This window comes from Gorilla gorilla, chromosome 8 (assembly GCF_029281585.2).
Source record: "Gorilla gorilla gorilla isolate KB3781 chromosome 8, NHGRI_mGorGor1-v2.1_pri, whole genome shotgun sequence".
NCBI lineage: Eukaryota > Metazoa > Chordata > Mammalia > Primates > Hominidae > Gorilla > Gorilla gorilla.
The window spans coordinates 36,334,815-36,359,820 of record NC_073232.2 but is presented as its reverse complement, the minus strand read 5'-3'; the positions used below and the strand labels follow the sequence as shown (position 1 = coordinate 36,359,820).

At 36.5% G+C, this 25,006-nt stretch overlaps 2 protein-coding genes, 1 non-coding gene and 1 pseudogene across 3 annotated transcripts in view; 3 read left to right on the top strand and 1 right to left on the bottom strand.

Moving 5' to 3' along the window:
- Positions 1-569: 569 nt before the first annotated feature.
- Positions 570-1,310, top strand: LOC115936055 (protein FAM210B, mitochondrial-like; annotated as a pseudogene).
- Positions 1,311-1,750: 440 nt separating this feature from the next.
- On the top strand, positions 1,751-19,541 carry LOC115935974 (putative ankyrin repeat domain-containing protein 30B-like). The gene is made up of 6 exons (XM_063709684.1): positions 1,751-1,794; positions 9,429-9,543; positions 9,706-9,879; positions 11,736-11,842; positions 16,494-16,558; positions 19,153-19,541. The coding sequence occupies exons 1-6, from the start codon at positions 1,751-1,753 to the stop codon at positions 19,293-19,295; spliced, it is 648 nt and encodes a 215-aa protein (XP_063565754.1). The 3' UTR covers positions 19,296-19,541.
- Positions 15,117-15,223, top strand: LOC115936071 (U6 spliceosomal RNA). Its single transcript, XR_004071656.1, has one exon. It is a non-coding gene; the product is annotated as a U6 spliceosomal RNA (small nuclear RNA).
- A 1,363-nt stretch (positions 19,542-20,904) lies between the features above and the next one.
- Positions 20,905-25,006, bottom strand: part of LOC115935973 (outer dynein arm-docking complex subunit 2-like) — a 130,496-nt gene continuing 126,394 nt past the window's right edge. The window contains exon 6 of the mRNA XM_055353360.2: positions 20,905-23,355. Coding sequence (XP_055209335.2) covers positions 23,293-23,355 — 63 coding nt within the window. The 3' untranslated portion in view covers positions 20,905-23,292. The remainder of the gene's footprint in view (positions 23,356-25,006) is intronic.

The window sequence follows — 25,006 nt, the reverse complement described above, 5'->3', positions numbered from 1 at the left end:
AGAGAACAGGACACGCGGAGTCTGAGACATGAGATACTGACAGCAAAGCACATGTCTCTTACCGGATTCCGTGCTTCCCTGAGACCTGCCTCTGCTGAAAATCTGACTTGCAGTTAACCCCCAAATTCCTGAGCCAAACTATTAGTGAATTGTAAATAGATGGGACCACACAAAGAGCTTGAGAAGGAGGTGTCAACAGGTTACAGTGCAGAGAAGAACTTAAAGACAAATATTAAAATGAAAAATAGGGACAAAATTGTGTGATTCGATGCAAATTAACATTAAAATGTGGCTCATATATAGTCTAGGAATATGTATTTTTAGATATTTACCCCATAGAGATAGAGATGCTAAATTAAATAATATTCATAGAAAAAACAACATTTATTAAAGATTTGTTTTCCACACAAGAGAGCACCAAATTTATATTGTCCAAAAGAAAATTTTACTCATGAACTAATTAATATACCAATACGCTTAAACTATTTAACAGTTATAAAGTAACCAATCTTCCCAATCGTTTTTAGGAAGGATATAAAAGTGATATGGGCAGAGCTTAGCTGCGCGCCATGGCCGTGTTGCTGGCGGGGCTGGGCCCGGCAGGCAGGGTGGGCGCCTGGGTCCGGCCTTGCGCCACATGGCTCCTGGGCGCGACCACCCCCTGTGCCCCTCTGCCCCTGGCCCTGGCCCTGCTCCTGCCCAGGCCAGATGCCCGGCTGCTCCGCACAGCCGTGGGGACTGCCGCGGCAGCCAGGACCTCAGCCAGGCCACGGAGACAACGGGCAGCAGCGTCAGCTGCACAGAGGAGAAAAAGCAAAGCAAATCACAGCAACTGAAAAAGATTTTTCAAGAATATGACGCTGTTGGCGTGTCGTTGTACACTGGAATCTCATTAATTTCCTTGGTCATATTTTACATGGTTGTGTCAAGTGGTGTGGACATGTCTGCAGTCCTGCTGAAACTCGGATTTAAAGAGTCCCTGGTACAGTCAAAAATGGCAGCAGGCACAAGTACCTTTGTGGTGGCCTATGCAATCCACAAGCTGTTTGCGCCAGTGAGAATCAGCATTACGTTAGTCTCTGTGCCCTTGATTGTCAGATAGTTTCGAAAAGTGGGATTTTTTAAAACCTCCAGCTGCAAAACCTTAATGAACTCTTCAGTCGTAGGCACTGAAAACCTATTTCTTCTAAATTACACAATTTGGATTGGTTTTAGGGTTGTAGGGTTTCTTTTGGAGGGGTAGGGGGCTAATTGCTATGTTCTCATGGATAAACTTTGCCAGCAAAAATCAGGCTTTTGAACAATTTTAATTTTTTTGCTTCATAAATTTTGTGAATGCTATTCATTATAGGACTTGTATATATAATCTAAAATGTCAGCAAGACATCACAGATGGGTTTACATCTCAAAACAAAATAGCCTACAGATGTTCCTTCTGGGAGATTTTTGGCAAGGGTCTGTCTGTAAAAGCTCCAGGGTATTAATCGTGACTCAGTTTCCTAAAAAACAATGATTAATTTAACTGGCTTTTAAATATCCCCTTCCGCTGATATTTGTTGTCAGCTGCCTACAGTTTAATATGCAGTGTTCTGCAAAACAGCTGCCAGTGCTACAATCAATGAAGCAAAACTTAATATGTATTCACAATCTAAATTAGTATCAATACTTTGACATTCATTACATTTGTTTTGGGGGAAGAAAAGTATTTCTGGTATGTTTCATTGATCCCCAAACACCTTCCAATCTGGACATGACGGGGCTGATTCCAGATGGCTTTTCTGAAATTTTATTAAAGTAGGTCAGTGTCATTTGTTTAGATAAAATATGAAAACTCTGCCCAGTAGCAGTGGCATCACTTGATTCCTGATGCCCATGTTCCAGATACCACATATAAACAGTTAAGACAATCTTAGCTTTTCTTAGACAATCTTTGTCTCAAACTTCAGACATTCCAGAATTGTCATGATATTTACACTATCTCATTATTTTGAGTTAAAAATCCTGTTCAAGAAAAAAATTGTGTATCACTTCCTAAAAAGGAAAATTCATAGCACTTGTCACAAGTGGAAGGCAACTATGAGATAATACAAGCCAGGGAGGGGCTTGTATTACACAGGAAGGTGTAATTAGTCTGCCTAGCCAGTTTTACCCAATGAAAGGCATGTGTGTTAGAGAGATTAGCTAAGAGTAGAAATACAAGCATAGAGGCCGGGTGTGGTGGCTTATGTCTGTAATCCCAGCACTTTGGGAGGTTGAGGCAGGTGGATTACTTGAGCTCAGGAGTTTGAGACCAGCTTGGCCAACATGATGAAGCCCTGTCTCTACTATAAGTACAAAAATTAGTCGGGCATGGTGGCACACGCCTGTAGTCCCAGCTACTGGGGAGGCTGAGGCAGGAGAATTGCTTGAACCCAGGAGGTGGAGGTTGCAGTGAGCCAAGATCGCACCACTGCACTCCAGCCTGGGTGACAGAGGGAAACTCCATCTCCAGAAAAAAAAAAGAAGAAAGAAAGAAATGAACAAGAGAGAAGAAAGAGAGAGAGAGAGAGAGAAAGAAAGAAAGAAAGAAAGAAAGAAAGAAAGAAAGAAAGAAAGAAAAGAAAAGAAAAGAAAAGTAAATCCGAGTGTAGATCCAAACTGAGACACTGAGACTTCTTCCTTATAGTAGTCAGGAGCAGGCGATTGAAGTAATTCTGTCCTGTGGGGTTCAGCATCATGCAAGTTCCCCCTGGGCCATTCTCTAATGCAGGGCACTTGCTCCACACTCTGGGAACCCAGATTAATCAGTCTGCCATGTCACATAGTTGAAGGAGTTGCATTTATCTTTCTGGCTCCCAATTCCTTTAAAATTACATTTGTTGCAGAACCTCCACAAGGCTAAATAAAATAAAATTACATTTGTGGCCATCAGAGAACTGAAGGAACTATTAACTGGCTGTCCTGCGTTTGCTGAGATCTGGCTGTTGACAGTTCCTGGTTGGCCCCCAGTTACCCATGTCAGTTATCTCTGTTAACATTTCCAAGAATATTTGTAGGACAATTCTCCACTTGCAAGGTCTTTAAAGTAGAACTCTGTTTTGTTTTTTTTTTTTCAAGGCAATTGGCCCATTGCCAAAAGGTTTTACTGTCTTAAAGCCAGAACTGTCTTTCTGAGATCTAATTCCAAGGACTCCTCCACAGCTAAGTGAGATGCCTCACACCAGTATTAGGTGATTCTTTGTGTGGATGGAACAGAGCATTTTCATCTTGTGTTTAAAGCAATTTGTTGGCTTCGGCTCCTCAGCACTTTTTACACCAGTCTCCCATTCACATCCCTAGTAATGCCTATGCGAAAAGAAAAAAAAGAAAGAAAGAGAGAGAGAGAAAGAGAGAAAGAGGAAAGAAAGAAAGAAAGAAAGAGAAGGAAGGAAGGAAGGAAGGAAAGAAAAGAAAGAAAGAGAAAGAAAGAAAGAAAGAAAGGGAAAGAAAGAAAGAGAAAGAAAGAAAAAGCTGATAGTGAAACCTACAGGTTTAAGGACTTAAACCTCAAGCTTTGTGTTAGGAGTAACGGGAGTGTGCTGAGAGGGCAAACGAGTCATACCAAAAAGCCACATTGCTCTCTCCTAAGCACCAAACCTACTCCACTCCTGAGGCCAGTGGTCCAAACAGAAAATAACTGGAGAAGACGAGGAGGTCAAAGGATCGGGGAACTAAGCGTTATGTGAATTCACCAGAAAGATGTACAAAGCGCTTGTGTTTACATTGTTTTTATGGAACTAGCAGAATAAAACTGATCTATTTTAAAAATGAAAAAAAGTGATACGATAACTTTACTTGTTTGATGCCGTATAGAGTATTATACATAATTAGAACATATTAATATGAAAGTAAAATTTTTGAATGTTAAAAACCATTGTGCCAACCCTTTAAAATATTAGATCATTAGGAAGTCCATTTATTCCAGAAATGCAAGTGAGACTCATCGCGTTAGGAAATTCATTAACACAACAAATTATGTTAATTGAATTAATGAGAATGTCTTGTGTTCATAGATGGAAAAGAGATAATGCCAACATTTTAAAGAAAATTATTTAAAATAATTTAATTAGTATGGAATTGGTGCGGAATGTTTCTTAAAAACCTAAAAATAGACTTGTATAAATGAAAAATTATGACATTACATGATTAGGCAGGGTCAACATTATTAAGACATCAAAAGTACTTTAATTAATAAGTTGATTTTATGGCTGTATGGTATTCCATGGCGTATATGTACCGTTGCAAGGGCATGGATGGAGGTGGAGACCATTATCCTGCAAAAGAATTCAGGAACAGAAAACCAAATATGGCATGTTCTCACTTGTAAGTGGGAGCTAAATGATGAGAACACATGGACACGTAGAGGGAAACAACACACACTGGGGCCTATCGGAGGGTGGAAGGTGGAAGGAGAGAGAGGATCGGGAAAAAAAACTAATGGACACCAGGCTTAACACCTGGGTGATGAAATAATCTGTACAACAACCCCGCCCTGCTGACAGACATTTCCCTATGTCACAAACCTGCACATCCTGCACATGTGCCCCTGAGATTAAAATAAAAGTCAAAAAAATAAAGAAAATAAAATAAGTTGATTTTAACTCCAATATAGATACCACCTGTGTTCTGGATGTAGAAATTTTATCGTAAAGAAGAGCAAACAAATTAAAATATCCATGAAAAGTCTGAGAATTAAAAGAGAGTGACTTCCCCTTTAAAATATTGTAGAGACTTGGAAATTAAAATTGTGTTGTGTTGTTTCATCATTAGTCTGAAAGACCAATGGAATACAACATTCAAAAATGGAATAAAACATATATAAAAAAGTACTGTGCAATAAAAGCAGGAGTGTAGAAAGAAGAGGCGAAAGCTTGCTGCGTCTCATTGGGCACTGAAGCTCACAGACAGGCAGCAGGCTTTGTCTCTCACCACGTGTGCTTTCTGCAAGTCTGGTATTGCCACATGTGCAGGAAGGACATTTACCATTTGAGCAAGAGCATTTTGGGGCTAATATGTGATTAATGTGACTTTTTCTGCCTCAATATTCATTGTAACCTGTTCTCATAGCCCACAGTATGTTTCCTGCTGAGCTGAGATGTTACTGCCATTAATAAAGCTGTATTACCTGCAACTGTCCCCCTTTCTATGTTTGGGAGCTTTGAGAACAGTCACACATGATTGTGTAATTCTTTAGTTCGTCACTTGCCTGGTGAAAGACTTTCAGGGGGGCTCCTCTCCCTACTGGGCCCACAGGGGTAAAAAGCTAGTGAAGAGTTCTGGGACAGAACACTGCATGGGAACAGCGAGATGGGACACTTCAAGGTACAATGCTCTTAACTTATACCCCAAACTGATGCAGACAGAAAGTTCCGCATGCCATCAGAAAATGAGAAAAAAAAAACACGTTTGGAAGGTGAAATGATCTTTGGTTGTGAAAAACACTGCCTTCTTCAGAGGATGTGCTAAAATCAAAACTAACAGATGATCTATGTCTGGAATAAAAGTGGTCATTTGTTAACAGATGCTGGTGAGGCTGCAAAGGAAACTCCTATTCACTATCACTGGGAATGTAAATTAGGTCAGCCACTGTGGAAAGCAGTTTGGAGATTTCTCAAAAGATGTAAAACACAGCTACTAATTGACCCAGCAATCTCATTACTGGGAATATCCCCAAAAGAAAATACAGCATTCTACCAAAAAGACACACGCAAACCTGCACGCGCAGCACCTCTATCTAATACAAAAGTTGGCATTATTTTAAAAAGCGTTTATTTGTGAAAACTTTTCACCCATGGTGGGGATGAAAAAGTACAGTCTCACTAAGGTCAAGAGGCACACACCCAAAGCAGCCCCGGGGGCAGGGCTGGGAAAGCCAGCAGCACCAGCATCCTCAGCACATGCCAGCAGGTGTTGGCTGAAGCAACAGGTGTCCTGGGGAAATGGAAAGGAGTTACTTAGACACAGTTGCTGATTCTCGAATTTCCTATTTTTCCCAGGATGTCTTTATCATTTTCTTACCCTCCTGTCTATGTTTAGACACATGGCCCTCAGAGGTGACTTGTTGGCTGCAGAATGAGGAATTCATCACTGTCCTTTGGTCAAGGTAGAGGGAGTTATGTAATTTCATAAACTGTCCATATCTGATGATGGAAATAAAAAAAGAACTGAACAGATGGAGAAGATACATCATATTCATGAATAGAATAACTCTATCATCAGGATGTCATTTCTTACCAATGTACAGATTCAATGCACTTCTAATCAAAATGGAAGCAAATTATTTTATGGATATAGAAAAAGTAATTCTAAAGCTTATATGGGGAAGAAAAAGACCTTGAATAGCTAACACAATATTGAAGGAGAACAAAGCTGGAGGAAAGACAGGCACTACTCAACTTCAAGACTTACTGTAAAGCTACGGTAATCAAGGCAGTATCATATTGATGAAAGAATAGACAGGTTAATGAAACAAGACAGAGAGTTTAGAAATAGCGACACATCGATATATTTAATTAATCTTTGATGAAAAAGTAAAGGCAACATGATGAAACAAAGGTTGGTTTCTTCAGAAAGTGGTGCTGGAACAACTGAATACCCACACGTAAAAAAAATGAATCAGATCTTACCTTCTCACCAAAATTAAGTCAAAATGAATCACGGACCTAAATGTCAAATACAAAACTATAAAACTTCTGGAAAATAACAGGAGAAAATCTAGACTCTCTTGGGTTTGATGATCTCTAGAAAAAAATGTCAAAGTTACAGTACATAAAAGAAATAAGTTCCTGATGGAATATAGATTAAAAATTTTTAATATACAAAATGAAAAAAATCAGAAGAAAATATAAATGCCTATTTACACAGATACATTTTTATGTTGACAAAACCTTTCTAAGACACTCAGAAATAAGCATTGTGAAGGTTAATTTAGCAAAACAAAAATTACCCTGCATTTGAGAAAAAATAAAAGGCAGCATACTTGTAAAATATTTACTACACATGTATGTGCATGTGTGTATATATAGATTTAAAAATCTTCATTTTACAGAGAATTCACTCATATCAACAAAAAAACTCCTCTAATTTAAAATTGGGCAATTTAAATTAGAGATGTAAATTGCAGATCTAAGAAAAGTACTTTGCCTCTAATTTAAAATTGGGCAAACTCCTTTTTCTAGATCTGCAAGTGACTTATGCACACAGGAAACAATATTTAGTGTTCCTCGTTAGAGAAGGCATTTAAGTTAAAAGAGGAATCAAATACTGTTTTCTATCCACAAAGTTTGTGAGGATAAAGAGCAGTGATATTTATACTGCTGCTTAAAGTTTAAGTTGCAGATGACTTTTCAAATAGACAATTTGGTGGTAAGTACCATATTAAAAAAAATTGTATATGCCTGTTGGTGATCAATTCTATTACATTAAGATATTTTTAGAAAATAAGGAAACATACATGCAATTTCTTTTCTGAGCACTGCTTAAAATATCAATGTATTAAGAAGAATCCATACAATGGCTTTTATAAATACATTTCAGTGAATTTACAGCATGGGATAATATGTGACCACTGAAGGTAGAAACATATACAGAAGTATGTTGACATTTGAAAATGTATTTTGGTGTACCAAGTGAGGGTACATTCAGTTTGTTTATACATACAGATGATGGTCTTGTGTTATCTGAAATTATGTACGAAATATGATAAAATTTGTTATTTGAGGGCATTTGTTTTAATATAAAATGTTTTTCCTTTTTAGTATCTTTGATTTCTGCATTGAGCAAGTACAATGTTATTAGTAAAAGTTTTATTATTAATGAAATAATTTTTGGGAAGAGCAGGAATATGAATTTTGCACAGATAAAAAAATTTTTCACTTTCTATATTTTAATTTTTACTTTTTGTGGATTAGTATATTCTGTGAACTTTTAGCATCTTCAGAAGAGAAACTTTTTATCTGTGCTTGTTGATTTACATGTACATTTTATTAGAAACATATTTTTATTATATCTAGATTTATTATATATATGTCAATAATTACAGATTAATCATTTTAGTGTAGTTTTATTATTAGGAAAATAAAGTAGCAAATATAAGTGCTTTATTTATAGCAGTTTTTTAAGATATCGAACTTCCCAACTATATTTATCCATTCTTTGAATCCATTTATCACATGTAAGCTGAATGCCTATTATGTAGAAGACACATTCTATTAACTCTCAAGACCCTTTCATCCTTAAAAATTTCACATTTACCTGCTCAGCCTCAGCAACGTGAGGCTTAAAATTGGAGTAATAGGACTGAATCTCAATTGAAGCTTTTCCTCTCATCCTTCAAACAAAAATACTTCTGAAGTGAGAAATTAGTAAAAGATAACTACCAACCACGATTTTGGAAATTTATAACAGCTTTAAATAGTAATATGAATCATTGGAAATACCTAATTTACATGTACTCCCTCCATAAATCTAAATATGAATTAATATACATTCTGTAAATCTAAATACAAAATAAAATGAGCTATACCTATTCATTTGAATCCCAAGTTTTCTTTGGCTTGAAGTTTTTAAAATATTAAAGGAGTACTTTGTTTTAACAATTTGTTGTTTTTATTTCAACTCTCCTTTTGCGTAGTACTCTTAAAAGCTAAAATTTCTTTAAGTGTTAATCCTGTGATTAGGACTACCATCATCCTGTTGTATATACCATATTCCACTTCATGGAAGGCACCCTGAATTGTGTGATGCCTCCTTATTTTATGTACCAATAAAAGATTGTTTAAATTTTTGCCAAATATAGTTCTAATAAATAATGAATTGTAAGTGGCATTTCAATGTCAGAGATGTTAAAATATGAGAAATTGAGCATCTTAGAACTGTTAAAATACAGTGTTATCTGTAACCTTTAAAACACACCACAAAGTAGGCATGATTGTATTATTTTACTTAAAATGTTGTCTTTGTTAAGTAGAAGTTATAATTATAATAACTAACAATTACTGAGCTGTTACATGTGCTAAAAACTCTTCAAAATACTTTGCATAGATTCTCACTGAGGCATCACAGTGATGTCCTGTGAGATAACTGCTGTATTCATCTTCACTTTATTGATGAGAAAATTGAGGCACAGAGAGGTTAAGAGACAGCTAGTAAGTGAAAGACCGTAGAGTTTATTCAAGCCCAAGTTGAACTGAGTCCAAAGGCCAAGCTCTTTCTATTCAAATAGGCCACTCTTTCATTAATGTAGTGAGTAATAAGAGTGAATGAATGTTGTACTTTCTTCAGGAGAATATTAAATATTTGTTTTGAAGGCAGAGAAAGAGCATGGTATTTAATGTTTACAATTACATAAATCATTGTATGTTTTGAGACAATGGACTAAACTTTCCTAAAAAGTCCTCTCACTCTCGTAGGACTGCTCTACATGGGGCCTGTGTCAACAGCCATGTGGAAGTAATAACACTTCTGGCAGACAGAAAGTGCCGGCTTGACGTCCGTGACAGTGAAAACAGGACACCTCTGATGAAGGTAAATAGTAGCCAGTCCTTTCAGCAGCAGATGGATTTGGTTTAAATACGTGGAATAAAAATGAATTTATCTCATTGAAATACAACTAGTTTGTGAAACCTGTGAAATATTAATTTTGATTTCCTATAATTTATAATTTACTTCTTGCTTTAATACTGACAGGCTCTACAATGCTGGAGGGAGGCTTGTGCAAATATTCTGGTAGATTCTGGTCCCAGTCCAAATATTGTAGATGTGTATGGCAACATGGCTCTCCATTACACTGTTTATAGTGAGAATTTGTCAATGGTGGCAAAACTGCTGTCCCGTGGTGCAGACATCGAAGTGAAAAACAAGGTAGACCTTAACCAATGTTATTTTCAAAATATTTGAAATCTGTTTGTTTTAACATTAACATATGCAAGTTTTTTTATATTTGGAAGCTGAAACATTCCTCAAATGAAAATAGTTTGAAAGAACTTGTCTAAGATTTTACTTTAATATTAATATTTTTACAAGAACTATTAGAGAGTATGGCTTTTCTGTGCATTTATGATAAATATTTGAATTTGTTAAAGGTAAAACTTATTCAAACATTTTTTCCCACCCAAGTTTTTTTTTTCTTTCCAATTAGTGTAAAACTACAAGAAAGCAAAATTTGCCTGCATAAATTAAGTCACCGTGTAAAATTTAGGAGACATGCAGAAATCTGGATTTCCTCTTAAAGGATAGAATCTGGTGTCTCTTGAGCCCATATGACTGGTATGCTCTGAAGAGGTTCTAGCTTTACACAAAGCATATGTTTCCAGTTTGCTGCTGTGCCCACCTAGGCACATCACTTACTCAACTTTTGCCTCTGTGAATACTTCAGTTATCAATTCCTCTCTCATGGTATATTTTGGTAAAGATTTCAAGGTGTTCAAGACAGTTGATAGGTGTTTATAATATATAGTTTATATTTTACATTAACTCAATAATGGCGTTGACGTCTAGAATTTAGATTTTTTAAACAACGATTTTTCCTTATATAAACCATAAATAATCATCTTCTATTAGAATGCCTTTAAGCCTTTTTAGATTAATCATGGTTATATTTGAATAGGTTATGCCTATTGCAGAAAATATTATCTCTTTCTCCTCAGAATTGTCCCTTAAAATTCAAGTGATTTTGTGGCTTCTATTATGCTAATCTATATAGATGAGTTAGAACTTTCATTAATAAGCCATTTTATTCATATTTCTGATATTTTCCCAAAAATTAAGTAGCAATTACAATACAAACCAGAATCAAAATGGATTATTGCATTTTAAGAATTAGATATGCATTAGGGTCCTAGTATTATCATTATAATTGAGAATAAACTTTTATACTGAATTTCTAATAGCTGAGATAAAATTCTATTGTCTTGTAATAGGAGAAACCCCATGGACCACTTATAATAAGCAATCAAAGTTCATTTGAAGCCAATCTCTTTTAATTTAGAGCCTACTTCTTTAGTCACCCATTTAGAGCAGGAGTGCCTGACACTGGCATCTGGGATATTAGGATCATTGATAGAAGAGAATCAGCGAGTTTGTATCACCAGAGGAAACCTCCATTTTTCTTGGGAAGCTTTCAAAACCGTATCCCTGAAATTCTCATTTGTCAAATATTAATGTCTGCCACAAAACTATAATGTCAAATAAGGATTAGGCAAAGTTCAGGTCATTTCTTGGATAACGGACATTTAATTCACAGTTTTATAATATTTCTTGAACATAGATAATGTGGAATCTGTTGGGGTACAGGGCTTCTGGTAAGGTAATTATTCTCTGGAATATAGTTTAAGAAACACTGCTCTAGAGGTAATAATTTAGATTAGTAATTTAATAAAAAACAAAGTATTTACTACTGTATCTTAGGGTTTAAGGATATAGAGATAAAAGATACAGCCCCTGCCCTCAAGAAGCTCCTGCTTTAGATGGGAAACAATAAAACCATTAGAATATAAAGATTCTTGGGGATAACCAGAGTTAATGTGGTGATGCGGAGGCTGAATGTTTCCAAGCGAAGGTGCAGTGCATGGGAAAGCACAGAAAAGGGAGAAAGAAGGGGCTGCTATTGATTTTCTTTCTATTTTATGTTTAAGTTCATAGGATATTATACAAGGTATTCAGTTCAGCTGAGAAATATGTAATTTCATGAATTATAAATTGTCTTTGCTGTTTTACAGGCTTGCCTCACACCACTTTTACTGGTCATAACAAAAAGAAGCAAGGAAATTGTGGAATTTTTAGTGACAAAAAATGCCAATGCAAATGCAGTTGATAAGTTTAAATGGTATAGTAGTTCTTTTTTTATTAAAAACACTTGAGTAGTGTTCTAGAGTAATAACACTCAAGTCAGAAATGTTAATAACATTTACTTAAAATTATTAAATTATAGTGAAAACTATCAACACAAATTATCAGTTAGGAAGAAAAGCAATTATTTGGACTGGTCAACATAAAGAACAGTATATAGTAGGATTTATCTTCTCTTATTATACTGACTGATTCTTATTTTTAATCTGATGTTTTTGGTTGCATTATTTTCTATTGGCTAAAGTGGTTCTGTATTAGTTTTAAGAAGTATGAACTTTTTTAGTTTACTTTATAATTCAATATTGAATGATTAACACATTTATAGTATTTTTCTAACTTCTGTTTTTTTATACACTTTTTAAAAAATGCAGTATTTGCTGGTCATGGTAGCTCTTGCCTGTTATCCCAGCATTTTGGGAGGCCAAGGTGGTTGGAACACTTGAGGCCAGGAGTTCAAGACCAGCCTAGCTAACATGGTGAAACCCCATCTCTACTAAAAATACAAAAATTAGCCGGGCATGGTTGTACATGCCTGTAGTTCCAGCTACTCGGGAGGCTGAGGCACGAAAATCACTTGAACCAGGGAGGCAGAGGTTGAAGTGAGCTAAGATTGTGCCACCGCAGTCCAGCCCGGGTAACTGAGCAAGACTCTGTCTCAAAACAAACAAACAAACAAAAAAGGCAATATTAATCTGAAATAGTTTAAAATCATTTTGTCTTTAGGATGACTGTTTGCTTTAAGTTGTTTTCTTTGAAGAATATTAATTTTACGTTATCCCTACATGACTATTAATTGCTATCATCAGATACTGTGAATTTCTCATTTTTTTCCTTTTTTATTCATAGTGTATTATTATTTCTAATTTGTATAGGTAGAGGGAAGAAAGACATCTTTAATTGGATTAACATTTTAGTTAATTAAGATAATCCAGCCGGGCGCGGTGGCTCACGCCAGTAATCCCAGCACTTTGGGAAGCCGAGGCAGGTGGATCGCCTGAGGTAAGGTGTTCAAGACCAGCCTGGGTAACATGGTGAAACCCTGTTCCTATTAAAAATACAAAAAATTAGCCAGGTGTGATGGCGGGTGGCTGTCATCCCAGCTACACTCGGGAGGCTGAGGCAGGAGAATCACTTGAACCCAGGAGGCAGAGGTTGCAGTGAGCTGAGATTGTGCCATTGCACTCCAGCTTGTACAATAAGAGCAAAAATCCGTCTCAAAAAAAAAAAAAGACAAGCCATAGGTGAGTGATAAAAACAGATAGGCTTTTGATTCACATAAGAATGGGTTCATGTCTAGCTTCCTCACTTGATATGTTTGATTTTGCAAACATTACTTAATACCAAGTATGATTTTCTGTATGAAAAGGAGAATAATAATATGTCCTTTAAGGACAGTTGTGTGGGAATAACATTATGAATATCAACAGCATTTAATTCAATGTCTCACACGTTCTTATCAGCATCATTAACTGAACTTACTATGACTACTACTAATATCATTACTCCTAATATTGTTTTAAGCCTTCAGATGGCTCTCATTTGTCTCACTTCTAGCTGATTTTGAAGAACAAAATATTTTATCAGACTAAGGAAGAAATAGAGATTTCTTCACTTAAATTTTTGCCTCTTTAAGATTCGTGAACAGAGCATATTTTCTTGCCCCTCAAAGGACTTTATGTTAGCTACTTCTAGTATGCCATATCCCAGTGGGACATGAGTCTTTTTGCTCCTTCCTTTTAGCCTTGGTGGTGATTTACAAGGATAAACACTTGAGCACTCAACATACTTATGTTTATTAGTACATGTAAATGGTTAATTCTACACTGACAGGCACATATTAAATTGCTTCTGTTCCTAATAATGAAGTTATCTCTTTGTTATTTTAGCACAGCCCTCATGCTTGCTGTATGTCATGGATCATTAGAGAGAGTCAGCATTCTCCTTCAGCAAAATATTGACATCTGTGCTGAAGATATGTGTGGAATGACTGCAGGAGGTTATGCTGTTGCTAGTAGATTTAATCCGTAAATGTTTACATTTAAAGGCTAGGTGAGATTTCATAGTTTGTTTCAGGTAATTTTTGAAAGACAGTGAGTTAGTTCACTTCATCAGCCAGAAACTAGGCAAAAAGCTAGACTAGTTGGAAGGAGTAATGGGCCAGGATTCTTTATTTTAGGACTTTCAACAACTTTATCCCTAGGAGTCCTAATGTTGTCTACTTGATTTGCAGTATATCCCCTATGCATGGGATAAACATAGTGTCACAATTTTGATTTTTCTAATTAGTTATTTGGGTCTTGAAATGTCCACTTTAGCAGAAAACCTGATAGTGTCCCCGGGGCTGTCTTCCATACCTTCATCCTTGAAATTTTAAAAGAATCTAAGGGGTTCCCTAAGTCCAAGGAAGACATTCCTTTTGTTTAAGTCAGAAAGACTGGAGGGGTGGGAAATGGCCATTCTCTTCATTTTGTTGTTTCCATTGATGCTGTTGCTGCATTGTTGCCCTTGAAACTACTCTTGCAGTCTGGTAATGATTGACCTTTGCCACCAGGATGCTGTTACTAATACAGATCCCTCAGTCTTCATGGTGATCCACATGTAGACTTCAAAGTTATTACATTTTTTTACAGTTCACATACATATTCTCAGCCATTGTTTCCAAAGTACCAGCACCCTGCTCTGGCAGCTAGGACGTTTAGCTTTAGCCACACTCATAGTAAACAAATTGACTCTTCTCCTCACACTCAAAACCTGATGTGAAACCCACATCTTAGCCTGGACTTGGCCTAGACCTTCATGGTAAGTTATCCTTTGAGTGGCTTCTTTCTATTTTCTCTAGCAAATATTAGTTTGAAACTGTAAGTCAGGTTGAAATAATGTTACAGGAAGAAATTAGAGATCCCTTTTTATTTTGTTACCACAACTACATCCCTGGACCTTTATAATCTGTGTAGCACCATTTTGTAGGTAGTGGAAGGTCTCATCTTATTCTGGAAGATCCCATGTCATCTTTCTCAAGTTATAGTGGGTTCCAACTTGTGCTCATCCCCTCAAGTGATTCTTTTTTGCTAAAAGTAAAAATCTCCCATGCTACCTGCATCCCTACCTCGAGTTTTTAAAATATTTTCAAATTCTGCATCACCATGAAGCCATTCAATAGACTTCACAAAACCCCAAGTAAGTTGGTTAGATTTAACAGAGCTAAGCCTCATCCATGACTGATCAGTCTTCAGGTATAAAAGTAGGGATTCGTGCTGGCATCAGCTGTACATATAGTAAAATTGAAACTATGTTGAGAAGATCAGCATGGTCCCTGCACGAGGATGACACACAGATTTGTGAAGTGTTGCATATTTCTTGCAGTTTCCAAAAGGACATTTGACTACTTTCTAACCAGCTCCAAGGAAATGGTGTGAGTCAAAGCAAAATGGGTGTCACCCAGTATTGCAGTTGTGATTTTCATACAAGAAATATTGATGCAAGGTGATATATGAAATGAGATGTGGTAACACATAGGATCTTGTGTGCAATATGCTCTTAGTGCATCTCAGAAATGAGGAAATACCAACTTGCATCTTTGTGGAACTTACAAAAAATAAAGGTAGGGTTTTGTCTTCCACAGCAGCTGGAAATGAGCATAGTGACTAAGCATCATTCCAACAAAGATTTGTTGATTCAGAGTTTCAGGAGGTAGATAAAGAGTAGTAATAGTCCAAGCCAGATGCTGACATCTATTAGTTTTCTGCCATTGGTGTGATTGATGAGCTCAGTAATAGAGGATAATCAGGTTATCCAATTTAATGAATTAATATATTTATAAGTAAATTTCATTACAAATTATAAAATAGCTTAGATACCTTGAATTACAAGCCACAAAGAATAGAACATCTAATAACCAAAAGTAGGAATTAATAACAGAAAACTGCAACATTTGAATGTTATAACATATGAAGAAACACTTTTTTTTGTTCTTTTGTTTTTTGTAATTTATTTATGTTTTGCAGAGACAGGGTCTCCCTATGTTGCCCAGGCTGGTCTTGAACTTCTGGGCTCAAGCAGTCCTCCTGTCTCAGCATCCCAAAGTGCTTACATCACAGGCATGAGCCACTGCACCAGGCTAACACATTGGATTTTATTGGGAATTTAAAAATAGCTTCAGCAATAAGATTCAAGAACCAATTATTTCATTGCTTCACTATTTATTTGAGCATTAAAAAATGTTATCTTGTTAAATCTTTATAATAACCTAGTGAAATAAGGCTCTAAAATTCTCATTTTTAGAAGACGTTGAGCCTAAGAGAAGCAACTTGTTCCAGAAAAAATACCTGTTGGTTACTGCGCTAGAACTTATTCTGAGTTAAGGACATTTTCCATTATGCCAAGCTAACTCTAGTGAATTTACGGAGTTACCCTGCCCTGAATTCATGAGTATTTCATCTACTTTCTTTCTTCTTTAATTACCAGATTAATAAGTTCATAGAGCTTACAAACTTAAAGTAATATAATAAGTAATATTCTGATGTTAGCTCTGATATTGTCTGAAATACTCTAAGAACTTAATAAATTTGGTAAATGTTTTTATATCAGTGTCAAAATAATAGTTTTATTTATTACATTTTTATACATAGCATTCATCAACACCTTTTGGAATATGAACAAAAGATATCTAAAAATCTTCAAAATAGCAATCCAGGTAAGACTTCTGATAGTAAACTACTCTTGGTGGTGCTACCATAAGGTTATGGAAATGTTGATCATACAACAGCAATTAAAAAAGCAATATGGAAATAGGATGTGTTTACATATATACATATGTGTGTGTGTGTACATATATATATAGCTTTGATTTAATTTTTTTAGTTTATTATTCAGAATTAGTTAAGAATTTAGTTGTAGGTAGTTTATAATCTCATAAATTATCCGAAAAAAATGTTTTAATTATGTTCCCTAAAATTTTATATAATACTTTTGTATAAATAAGTAAAACAGTTTTTAAGTTTGTATATTGTATGTTTCCTCAATTGTCATAACAACTTAGGCTTTTTACAAAATGTATAACCCTTGGTGTGATTGATGAGCTTGGTAATAGGGGATAATCAGGTTATCCAATTCAATAAATTAATATTTATAAATAAATTTTATTACAAATTATAAAGTAGCTTAGATGCCCTGAATTACAAGCCACAAAGAATGGAACATCTAATAATGAAAAGTAGGAATTAATAACAAAAACTGCAACATTTCAGTATTATAACCTATGAAGAAACAATTATTTATGTATGTATGTATGTATGTATTTATTTATTTATTTAATTGTAGAGACAGGGTCTCCTTATGTTGCCCAGGCTGGTCTTGAACTTCTGGGCTCTATTTAATTTTTACAATAAATGGTTTACATTTAGTAAATGAGAATTAATTACAGTTGAGTCTTGAGTAACATGAGAGTTAGGGTGCCGATCCCCCAAGCAGCTGAAAATCTGCTTTATATGAAAATCTGTTTCTTTTGACTCCTCCAAAACTCTACTAATAGTCTACTGTTGACCTGGAGCCTTACTGAAAGCATAAACAGTGAATTAACACATAGTTTCTATGTCATATGTACTATATACTGTATTCTTACAATAAAGTGAGCTGGAGAAAAGAAACTGTTTTAAGGAGGAAAAAATATATTCACTATTTATTAAATGGAAGTGAATTATTATTCATAAAGTTCTTCATTCTCATTGCCTTCACGTTGAGTAGGCTGATTAGGGAGAGGGAGAGGAGAGATTTGTCTTACTATCTTGCAGCAGCAAAGGAAAAGAAAAATCTGTCTATTAGTGGGTTCCTACAGTAAAACCCTTATTCAAGGATCAACTGTGTGACATAGTGACTTGTGTCACAAAAAAGTAAGTATCTTTAGAATTTGGAACTCAATAATACTTTTCTGGCACCATAAACAAATGTCAACAAGAATTACAAAACTTAGCCAGGGTGCATCAGTACCAATAGGATATTATTTTTCAAAGATACCTACTGAGTGCAGAAGTCAGAAAAGCAAATCTTTGTTGAGAAGCGCAGGTTATGTTACACAGTCTTGTACCAAAAGATCTCACTATTTTCAACTTCATTCCCTCTAAGTTGAAACCAAATAAGATATATTTATTTCATTAGAACAAGATGTGTTGTTCTATCTGCTGGATAATTAGTGTGTTAATAGTAATTTTGTTACAAAAAGATACTCTGTTCCTGCTGGCCAAAATATGAATATTATAAGTATTCAAATAGCTTAACTCTAGGCTCAACAAATTATAATAAAAATACTAAAATTTTTCACAATAGCAAAAGTGTCACTGTGATACCTAAATGTGACACAATGCATTGTTCAATATGAACGGTATGAGCACATCTTTATTATATATTTATCAAAGAACTTCTATAAGTTAGGTTTTGCAAGTTGCAGGAGACAAATATGGAATACACATATTCCATGTCTTTAAGGTGCTCATAATACAGTAGAGCTGTCTCTATTGAATTTCTGCATTTTTCCAACAGAATTTTCTAAAAAAATGTTATTCATTTATCCACTTGTCCACTTAACAAATAAATGCCAAGCATCTTTAAGGTACTAAGCATTGTCCTTGTTATTATCATTGTCATTTTTTATTATTTACTACTTATTAAGGTACTAAGCATTTTTCTTGTTATTATTTTTTTCTAATATTTACTAATTTATTAATGTTCACTCTGTGCCAGAATCCCTTTGGGAGCTTATAATTATCACTTATTATGTCGTTACCATATTCAGTATGTGTCAGACATTTTATATCCAAGGTGACAATTAAAGCCTTAACAAGTTTGGTAGTGTCCAGAAGTGGTGGCTCACTCCTGTAACCCTAGCATTTTGGGAAGCCAAGGTGGACAGATTGCTTGAGCTCAGGAGTTTGGGGCCAGCATGACTAACATGGTGAAACCCGTTTCTACTATACACGAAAAATTAGCCAGGCGTGTAGCGTGCGCCTGTGATCCCAGCTACTTGGGAGGCTGAGGTAGGAGAATCGCTTGAACCCGGGAGGCGGAGGTTGCAGTGAGCTGATATCGCGCCATTGCACTCTAGCGTGGGCGACAGAGCAAGACTCCATCTAAAATAAATAAATAAATAAATAAATAAATAATAAAATAGAAGAAGGAGAAAAGTTTGGTAGTATTTAAGGAAAACATGCAGAATGAGTAGAAGTTTGCCAGATAAAGAGTCAGAAGGATGATATTTAGCAGAAGGAAAATTTAACCACGTTGTGTGTTTGGCAGAAGGAACATCTGAAGGAACGCCTGACGAGTCTGAACCCTTGGCGGAAAGAAGCCTGAGTAGGCTGAACACTTGGTGGAGGGAGCGCCTGATGAGGCTGCACGCTTGGCGAAAGGAACACCCAACGAGGCTACACCCTTTGTAGAGGGAACATCTGAGATTATCGCATATCCTAGAAAAGAAACATCTACAAAAGCAAATACAAATGGTAAGATGCGTGAGTGAATTTTGTAGGGTTTATTGGCACTTTGCGTTTCCAAGCGGAAATAGTGTGATATGGGAGTAGTTGGGAATGACTTGAATATGTAGATAAGGCAAGCTTAGGCAACACTTTTTAATAGTGTAGGAACGAGTAGATCTTATTCTGTAGGCCCCGGAAAAATTCTTACAATAATTCTGGCTGTAAATACTAGATGAACAAACAATGGCTAAAAACATAGGAACCAAATTTGTTTTGGTGGTCCAGGGTTATCATAGGATTCTGCTATTTTTTTTTTTTTTTTTTGAGACAGAGTCTCTCAGTGTCACCTGGGCTGGAGTGCAATGGCGAAATCTCAGCTCACTGCAACCTCTGTCTCCCGGGTTCACACTATTCTTCTGCTTCAGTCTCCCGAGGAGCTAGGATTACAGGCGCCCACCACCACCCCTGGCTAATATTTTATATTTTTACAGGGTTTCACTATGTTGGCCAGAGTCGAACTCCTGACCTTGTGATCCACCCACCTCGGCCTCCAAAGTGCTGGGATTACAGGCGTGAGCCACTGTGCCTGGCCGGGATTCCAATTTTGGTGACTAATTAGCAACAGCTCCAATCATCATGCTCTCTCAAGACAATATTTGAAGGCTGGAAGGGCTGCTTTTGTTCACCTGTTTCTTTTAAATAGGGAGAAAACTTGGAAGCTTGCGGTAATCTTCCTGTAACATTTTATTGGCTGGATTATACCACATGCTCCTTTCAAAACCAGTCACTAGGAAACCAAATGTAATTACTGTGATTAGCTTAGAATAATTGGAGATGGGGTGGGGGTAATGGAATAATAAATATCTAAATAAACTTGTGTTTCTGCAGCAAGAAAGAATAAATAATGGCTATGCATAGGAAGTCAACAATGTTTTCTGCAGGGATTCATTGGAGAAGTTTGAGAAGGGGAGTCACAAGATTAGATTTGAGTATCAGGGCATTCTAGTCATGGTATAAAGCAGAGATTGGCAAACTTTTCCTGTAAAGCACCAGATAGGAAATATGGTAGGCCATGTGGTCTCTATCACAGCTATTCAACCCTGCATTGTAGGGTGAGAGCAGTCATAGATAATGTGTGAGCAAAGACGCATGATTGCACTGCAATAAAACTTTGTATAGAAAAATTTCATAAGCTGAATTTGGCCTGTGGCCTCTAGTTTGCTGGCCCGTCATATAGAAGATAGATGGAGAGTATCACATAAAAAGATTTAAAGACAGTCTTGGAGTGGTGGCTCACGCCTGAAATCCCAGCACTTTGGGGGCCGAGGTGGGCGGATCATGAGGTCAGGAGATCGAGAACATCCTGGCTAACACAGTGAAACCCCGTCTCTACTAAAAATACAAAAAAATTAGCTGGGCATGGTGGCGGGTATCTGTAGTCCCAGCTACTTGGGAGGCTGAGGCAGGAGAACGGCATGAACCCGGGAGGCAGAGCTTGCAGTGAGTTGAGATCGTGCCACTGCACTCCAGCCTGGGCCACAGAGTGAGGCTCTGTCTCAAAGAAAAAAAAAAGATTTAAAGACAAAGGAAGCTTTTGTAGTAGTTCATGCTATAGTCTTTTTTTTTTTTTGTCACCAATCTGTGGCCTAGTATCAATTATTATGAAAGTTTGACCCATCCAAGGTAAAACAAATCAAGTTCAGAAGTTCAATTTACACATTTAAACATGTAGGTCTTTCTTTGCCATTATTTTATTTTGATTTGTTTTACTGAATTTTTTTAACTTAAAATATAACAATAGTATTTGGTAGGGTTTCCTTTTCCCTATAAAAGCCATCAGTTAAGGGGCCGTGTTTAACCAGGAAATAAAAATATAAAATAAATAAGTTTGTATTCCAGTGGCAATGGAAATATAAAGCAAAGGCAGAAAAGAGGTACAGTTAATATGGTTTAGTGATTATTGAATTTAAAAAGCTAGGGGACAGAGAAAATCTCAGGTCATTCATACGTTTCCAGATTGTGCATGAACATTTACAATGCTCATGGGGAAGGAGTAGGAAATTGTCAGGTCAGCTGCGAAGTGCAAACAGTCATGGGACAGACCAGCAGTTTTCTTTACATGTTGAGTTCAGTGAAACATTCATGTGGGATATTTTCAGTAGGTAATTGGATTATAGGCATTTCTAGCTGGAGATAGAAATCTGGTTGGAGATGCAGGCTTAGAATAATTTTATTATAATTATTAGGCAAAGTCATAGATCTCAATGAGCTCATCCGTGATGCAGAAGATGCCTAATTTCTGGAAGAAAAACAATAAATTAAGAAAAATCTATCCAGTATTTTAACTTTTCATTTTAATCAGTAACAGACCACCAGTAATTAATTTTATCCATGGAATAAGTGCAAGAACACAAGACTGAGAGTTGCTCTGGAAAGTTCTAAAGTCCACAATACCTTAAGTATATTCCACAATGTGAAAAGGAAGTAGAAAGAATGATACTTGCAGAGCTAGGAGTGAATCAGGGGAATCAGAAAGCTAGTTTTCCACCAATAAAAGAGAAACCATTTTCTGCACTGTTCACTTAAAATGGCAAAGTCATCCTTACAAATAAATATTTATAACACAATTTCAGATCAAGAAGAAGCACAAAAGTGAAACTGATTAAGAGCTTTTATATAATGTACTAAAAAAAACACACCTACAAAAAAAGAATAGCTTAACAAAACTCTGCAGGGCTTAAGGCTTGTATTTGTACTTCAACAGTGCATGTGAGTACCAGCATAGGATGCTTTCAAATACATTTCATCCAGATGGGAGATGGCTTTTTGAACCGTGGAATCCCTGCATTTGGGCACTAGAAAAGACCAAAAGGGTCATTTAGTTCAGAAGTTTCTAAACAGAGAAACAGTTCAGCAAAATGTTAATAGTAATGACTTAAACAAAACAACAAAACACTGCAGTCAAATATTTGGAAACTGGTGCATTAAATAAAATTAAGCAGATGTCTTCGCCATAGCACTTCTCACACCTGGAATGACCTGGATCAGCCCTCTCACATTACAGATAAAAAAACTGAGGTTCACCTAGAAGAAAATATAGGCAATACCATTTAGGACATAGTCATGGGCAAAGACTTCATGAAAAAATTGCCAAAAGCAATTTCAGCAAAAGCAAAAATTGACAAATGGGATCTAATTAAACAAAAGAGCTTCTGTGCAGCAAAAGAAATGATCATTAGAGTGAGAGACAAGCTACAGAAGGAGAGAAAATTTTTGCAATCTTTCCATCTGACAAAGATCTAATATCCAGAATCTATAAAGAACTTAAGAAATTTACAAGAAAAAAAACAAAACATCCCATTAAAAAGTGGGCAAAGGATATGAACCAACACTCCTCAAAAGAAGACATACATGCAGCCAACAAACATGAAAAAGAGCTCAACATCACTGATCATTAGAGAAATGCAAATCAAAACCACAAGGAGATAGCATCTCATGCCAATCAGAATGCCTATTACTAAACAGTCAAAAAACAACAGATGCTGGCAAGGTTGTGGAGAAAAAGGAACACTTTTACACTGCTGGTGAAAGTGTCAATAGCTCAACCATTGTGGAAGGCAGTGTGGTGATTCCTTAAAGATCCAGAGGTAGAAATACCATTTGATCCAGGAATCCCATTACTGGGTATATACCCAGGGTGATATAAATCATTCCATTGTAAAGATACATAGATGTGTGCATTCACCGCAGCACTATTTACAATAGAAAGTCATGGAATCAACCTAAATACCTATCAATCATAGACTGAGTAAAGAAAATGTGGTATATACACACCATGCAATACTGTGCAGCCATAGAAAGGAATAAGATATGTCCTTTACAGGGACATGGATAGAGCTGGAAGCCATTACCTTCAGCAAACTAACACAGGAACAGAAAACCAAACACTGCATCTTCTCAGTTATAAATTGGAGCTGACTGAGAACACATGGACACGCCAGGGAGAACAACACACACCGGGCACCTGTAGGGGGTTAAGGGGTAGGAGAGCATCAGCAACAATAGCTAATGGATGCTGGGCTTAATAACTGGGTGATGGGCATGATGGCTCACGCCTGTAATCCTAGAACTTTGGGAGGCTGAGGTGGGCAGATCACTTGAGATCAGGAGTTCGATACCAGTCTGACAAACATGGTGAAACCCCATCTGTACTAAAAATACAAAAAAAAAAAAAAAAAAGGCAGGTGTGGTGGCACACGCCTGTAATCCCAGCTACTTGAGAGGCTGAGGCAGGAGAATCGCTTGAACCCGAGAGACGGAGGTTGCAGTGAGCTGAGATCGTGCCACTGCACTCCAGCTTGGGTAACAGAGCAAGGCTCCATCTCAAAAATAAATAAATAAATAACTGGTGATGGTGTGATCTGTGTGGTAAACTACCATGGCACACGTTTACCTGTGTAACAAACCTGCACATACTGCACACATACCCCTGAAGTTATAAGTTGAAAAGAAAAAGAAATTGTTCTTCAAGTTTGTCACAGGTGACCCTTAAAGTCCTCCTGATGGCTTGTATTACTTTGCCTCTTAGCCTACAGGAACTTGAAGAAGAAAGGAAATAACTAACCCAGCAAGCCAGAGCCTGATGCTATAATAATTGTAATAGTTAACATGTTAAACACTTTACATATATTTCCTAATTTAATCCTACACCAACCCTATGATACTTTACTATTTATCTTAGAAATAGTTCCTGAGCAAACCAGCATTACCAAAAAAAACCCCCAAACGACCAGAGAGTGTTAATCTTATCTAGCTTACAGGAAAGTCACAGAAATTCAACAATTGGTCCTATGTTCCTGTTTCTTTTTTCAATTAGTCAGATACCATACCCTGAACTTGTTTCAACATCTCGCTTTATTTCCAGAATGTTCCTTAATTGCTTCCTGATTTCTGCAGCACAAATAACACCCCCAAGGAATCTTGATTTACTCCCATTCTAGTAGTTGTACAACTTTGTTCTATGGCTATCTTGATATAATTATAATCTATTTATAGATTATATTATATTATATACATTATATATTTGTCTTTTTATCCCTTTTGTTTGTTTATTTTTTGAGACAGGGTCTCACTCTGTCACCCAGGCTGCAGTGCAGTGTCACAGCTTTGGCTCACTGCAACCTCTGCCTCCCAGGCCCAAGCGATCCTCCCACTTTAGCCACCCAAATAGCTGGGTCCACAGGCACGCATCACCATGCTCGGCTAATTTTCTTAGAGCCAGGGTTTCGTCATGTTACGCAGGCTGGTCTTGAACTCCTAGGCTCAAGCGATCTGCCTGCCTCGGCCTCCCAAAGTGCTGGGATTATAGGCATGAGCCACTGTACCCAGCTTATTTGTCCTTGTATATTGACACATTGTACTGCTTCATTTTGCCAAAATGTCTTGCCAAAAGTGCACTGAATGAGTTCTCTAGTAATAATCCACAGAAAATTTATATTTATGCTGCCCCAGTATTCTCAGTTCCATTCAAAGAATTAGGCTCTAGCTTTAGCACAGCAAGAAATCACATCAGCTAATCTATAAACATCCTCTGATGACATATTCCTTTAGGTACATCTTGTTGAACTCCCAATGCACTATTTTAAAAATTAATGCACAGTAATTGCCTTAGTAGG

Bases quoted from the DNA above. Each gene is read 5' to 3' on its own strand.
- LOC115935974 (XM_063709684.1), top strand. From the start codon at position 1,751: ATGACGGGGCTGATTCCAGATGGCTTTTCTGAAATTTTATTAAA. The intron at 9,880-11,735 runs GTAGACCTTAAC...GCTGTTTTACAG, and splicing joins ACATCGAAGTGAAAAACAAG to GCTTGCCTCACACCACTTTT. The intron at 16,559-19,152 runs GTAAGACTTCTG...TGTGTTTGGCAG, and splicing joins TCTTCAAAATAGCAATCCAG to AAGGAACATCTGAAGGAACG.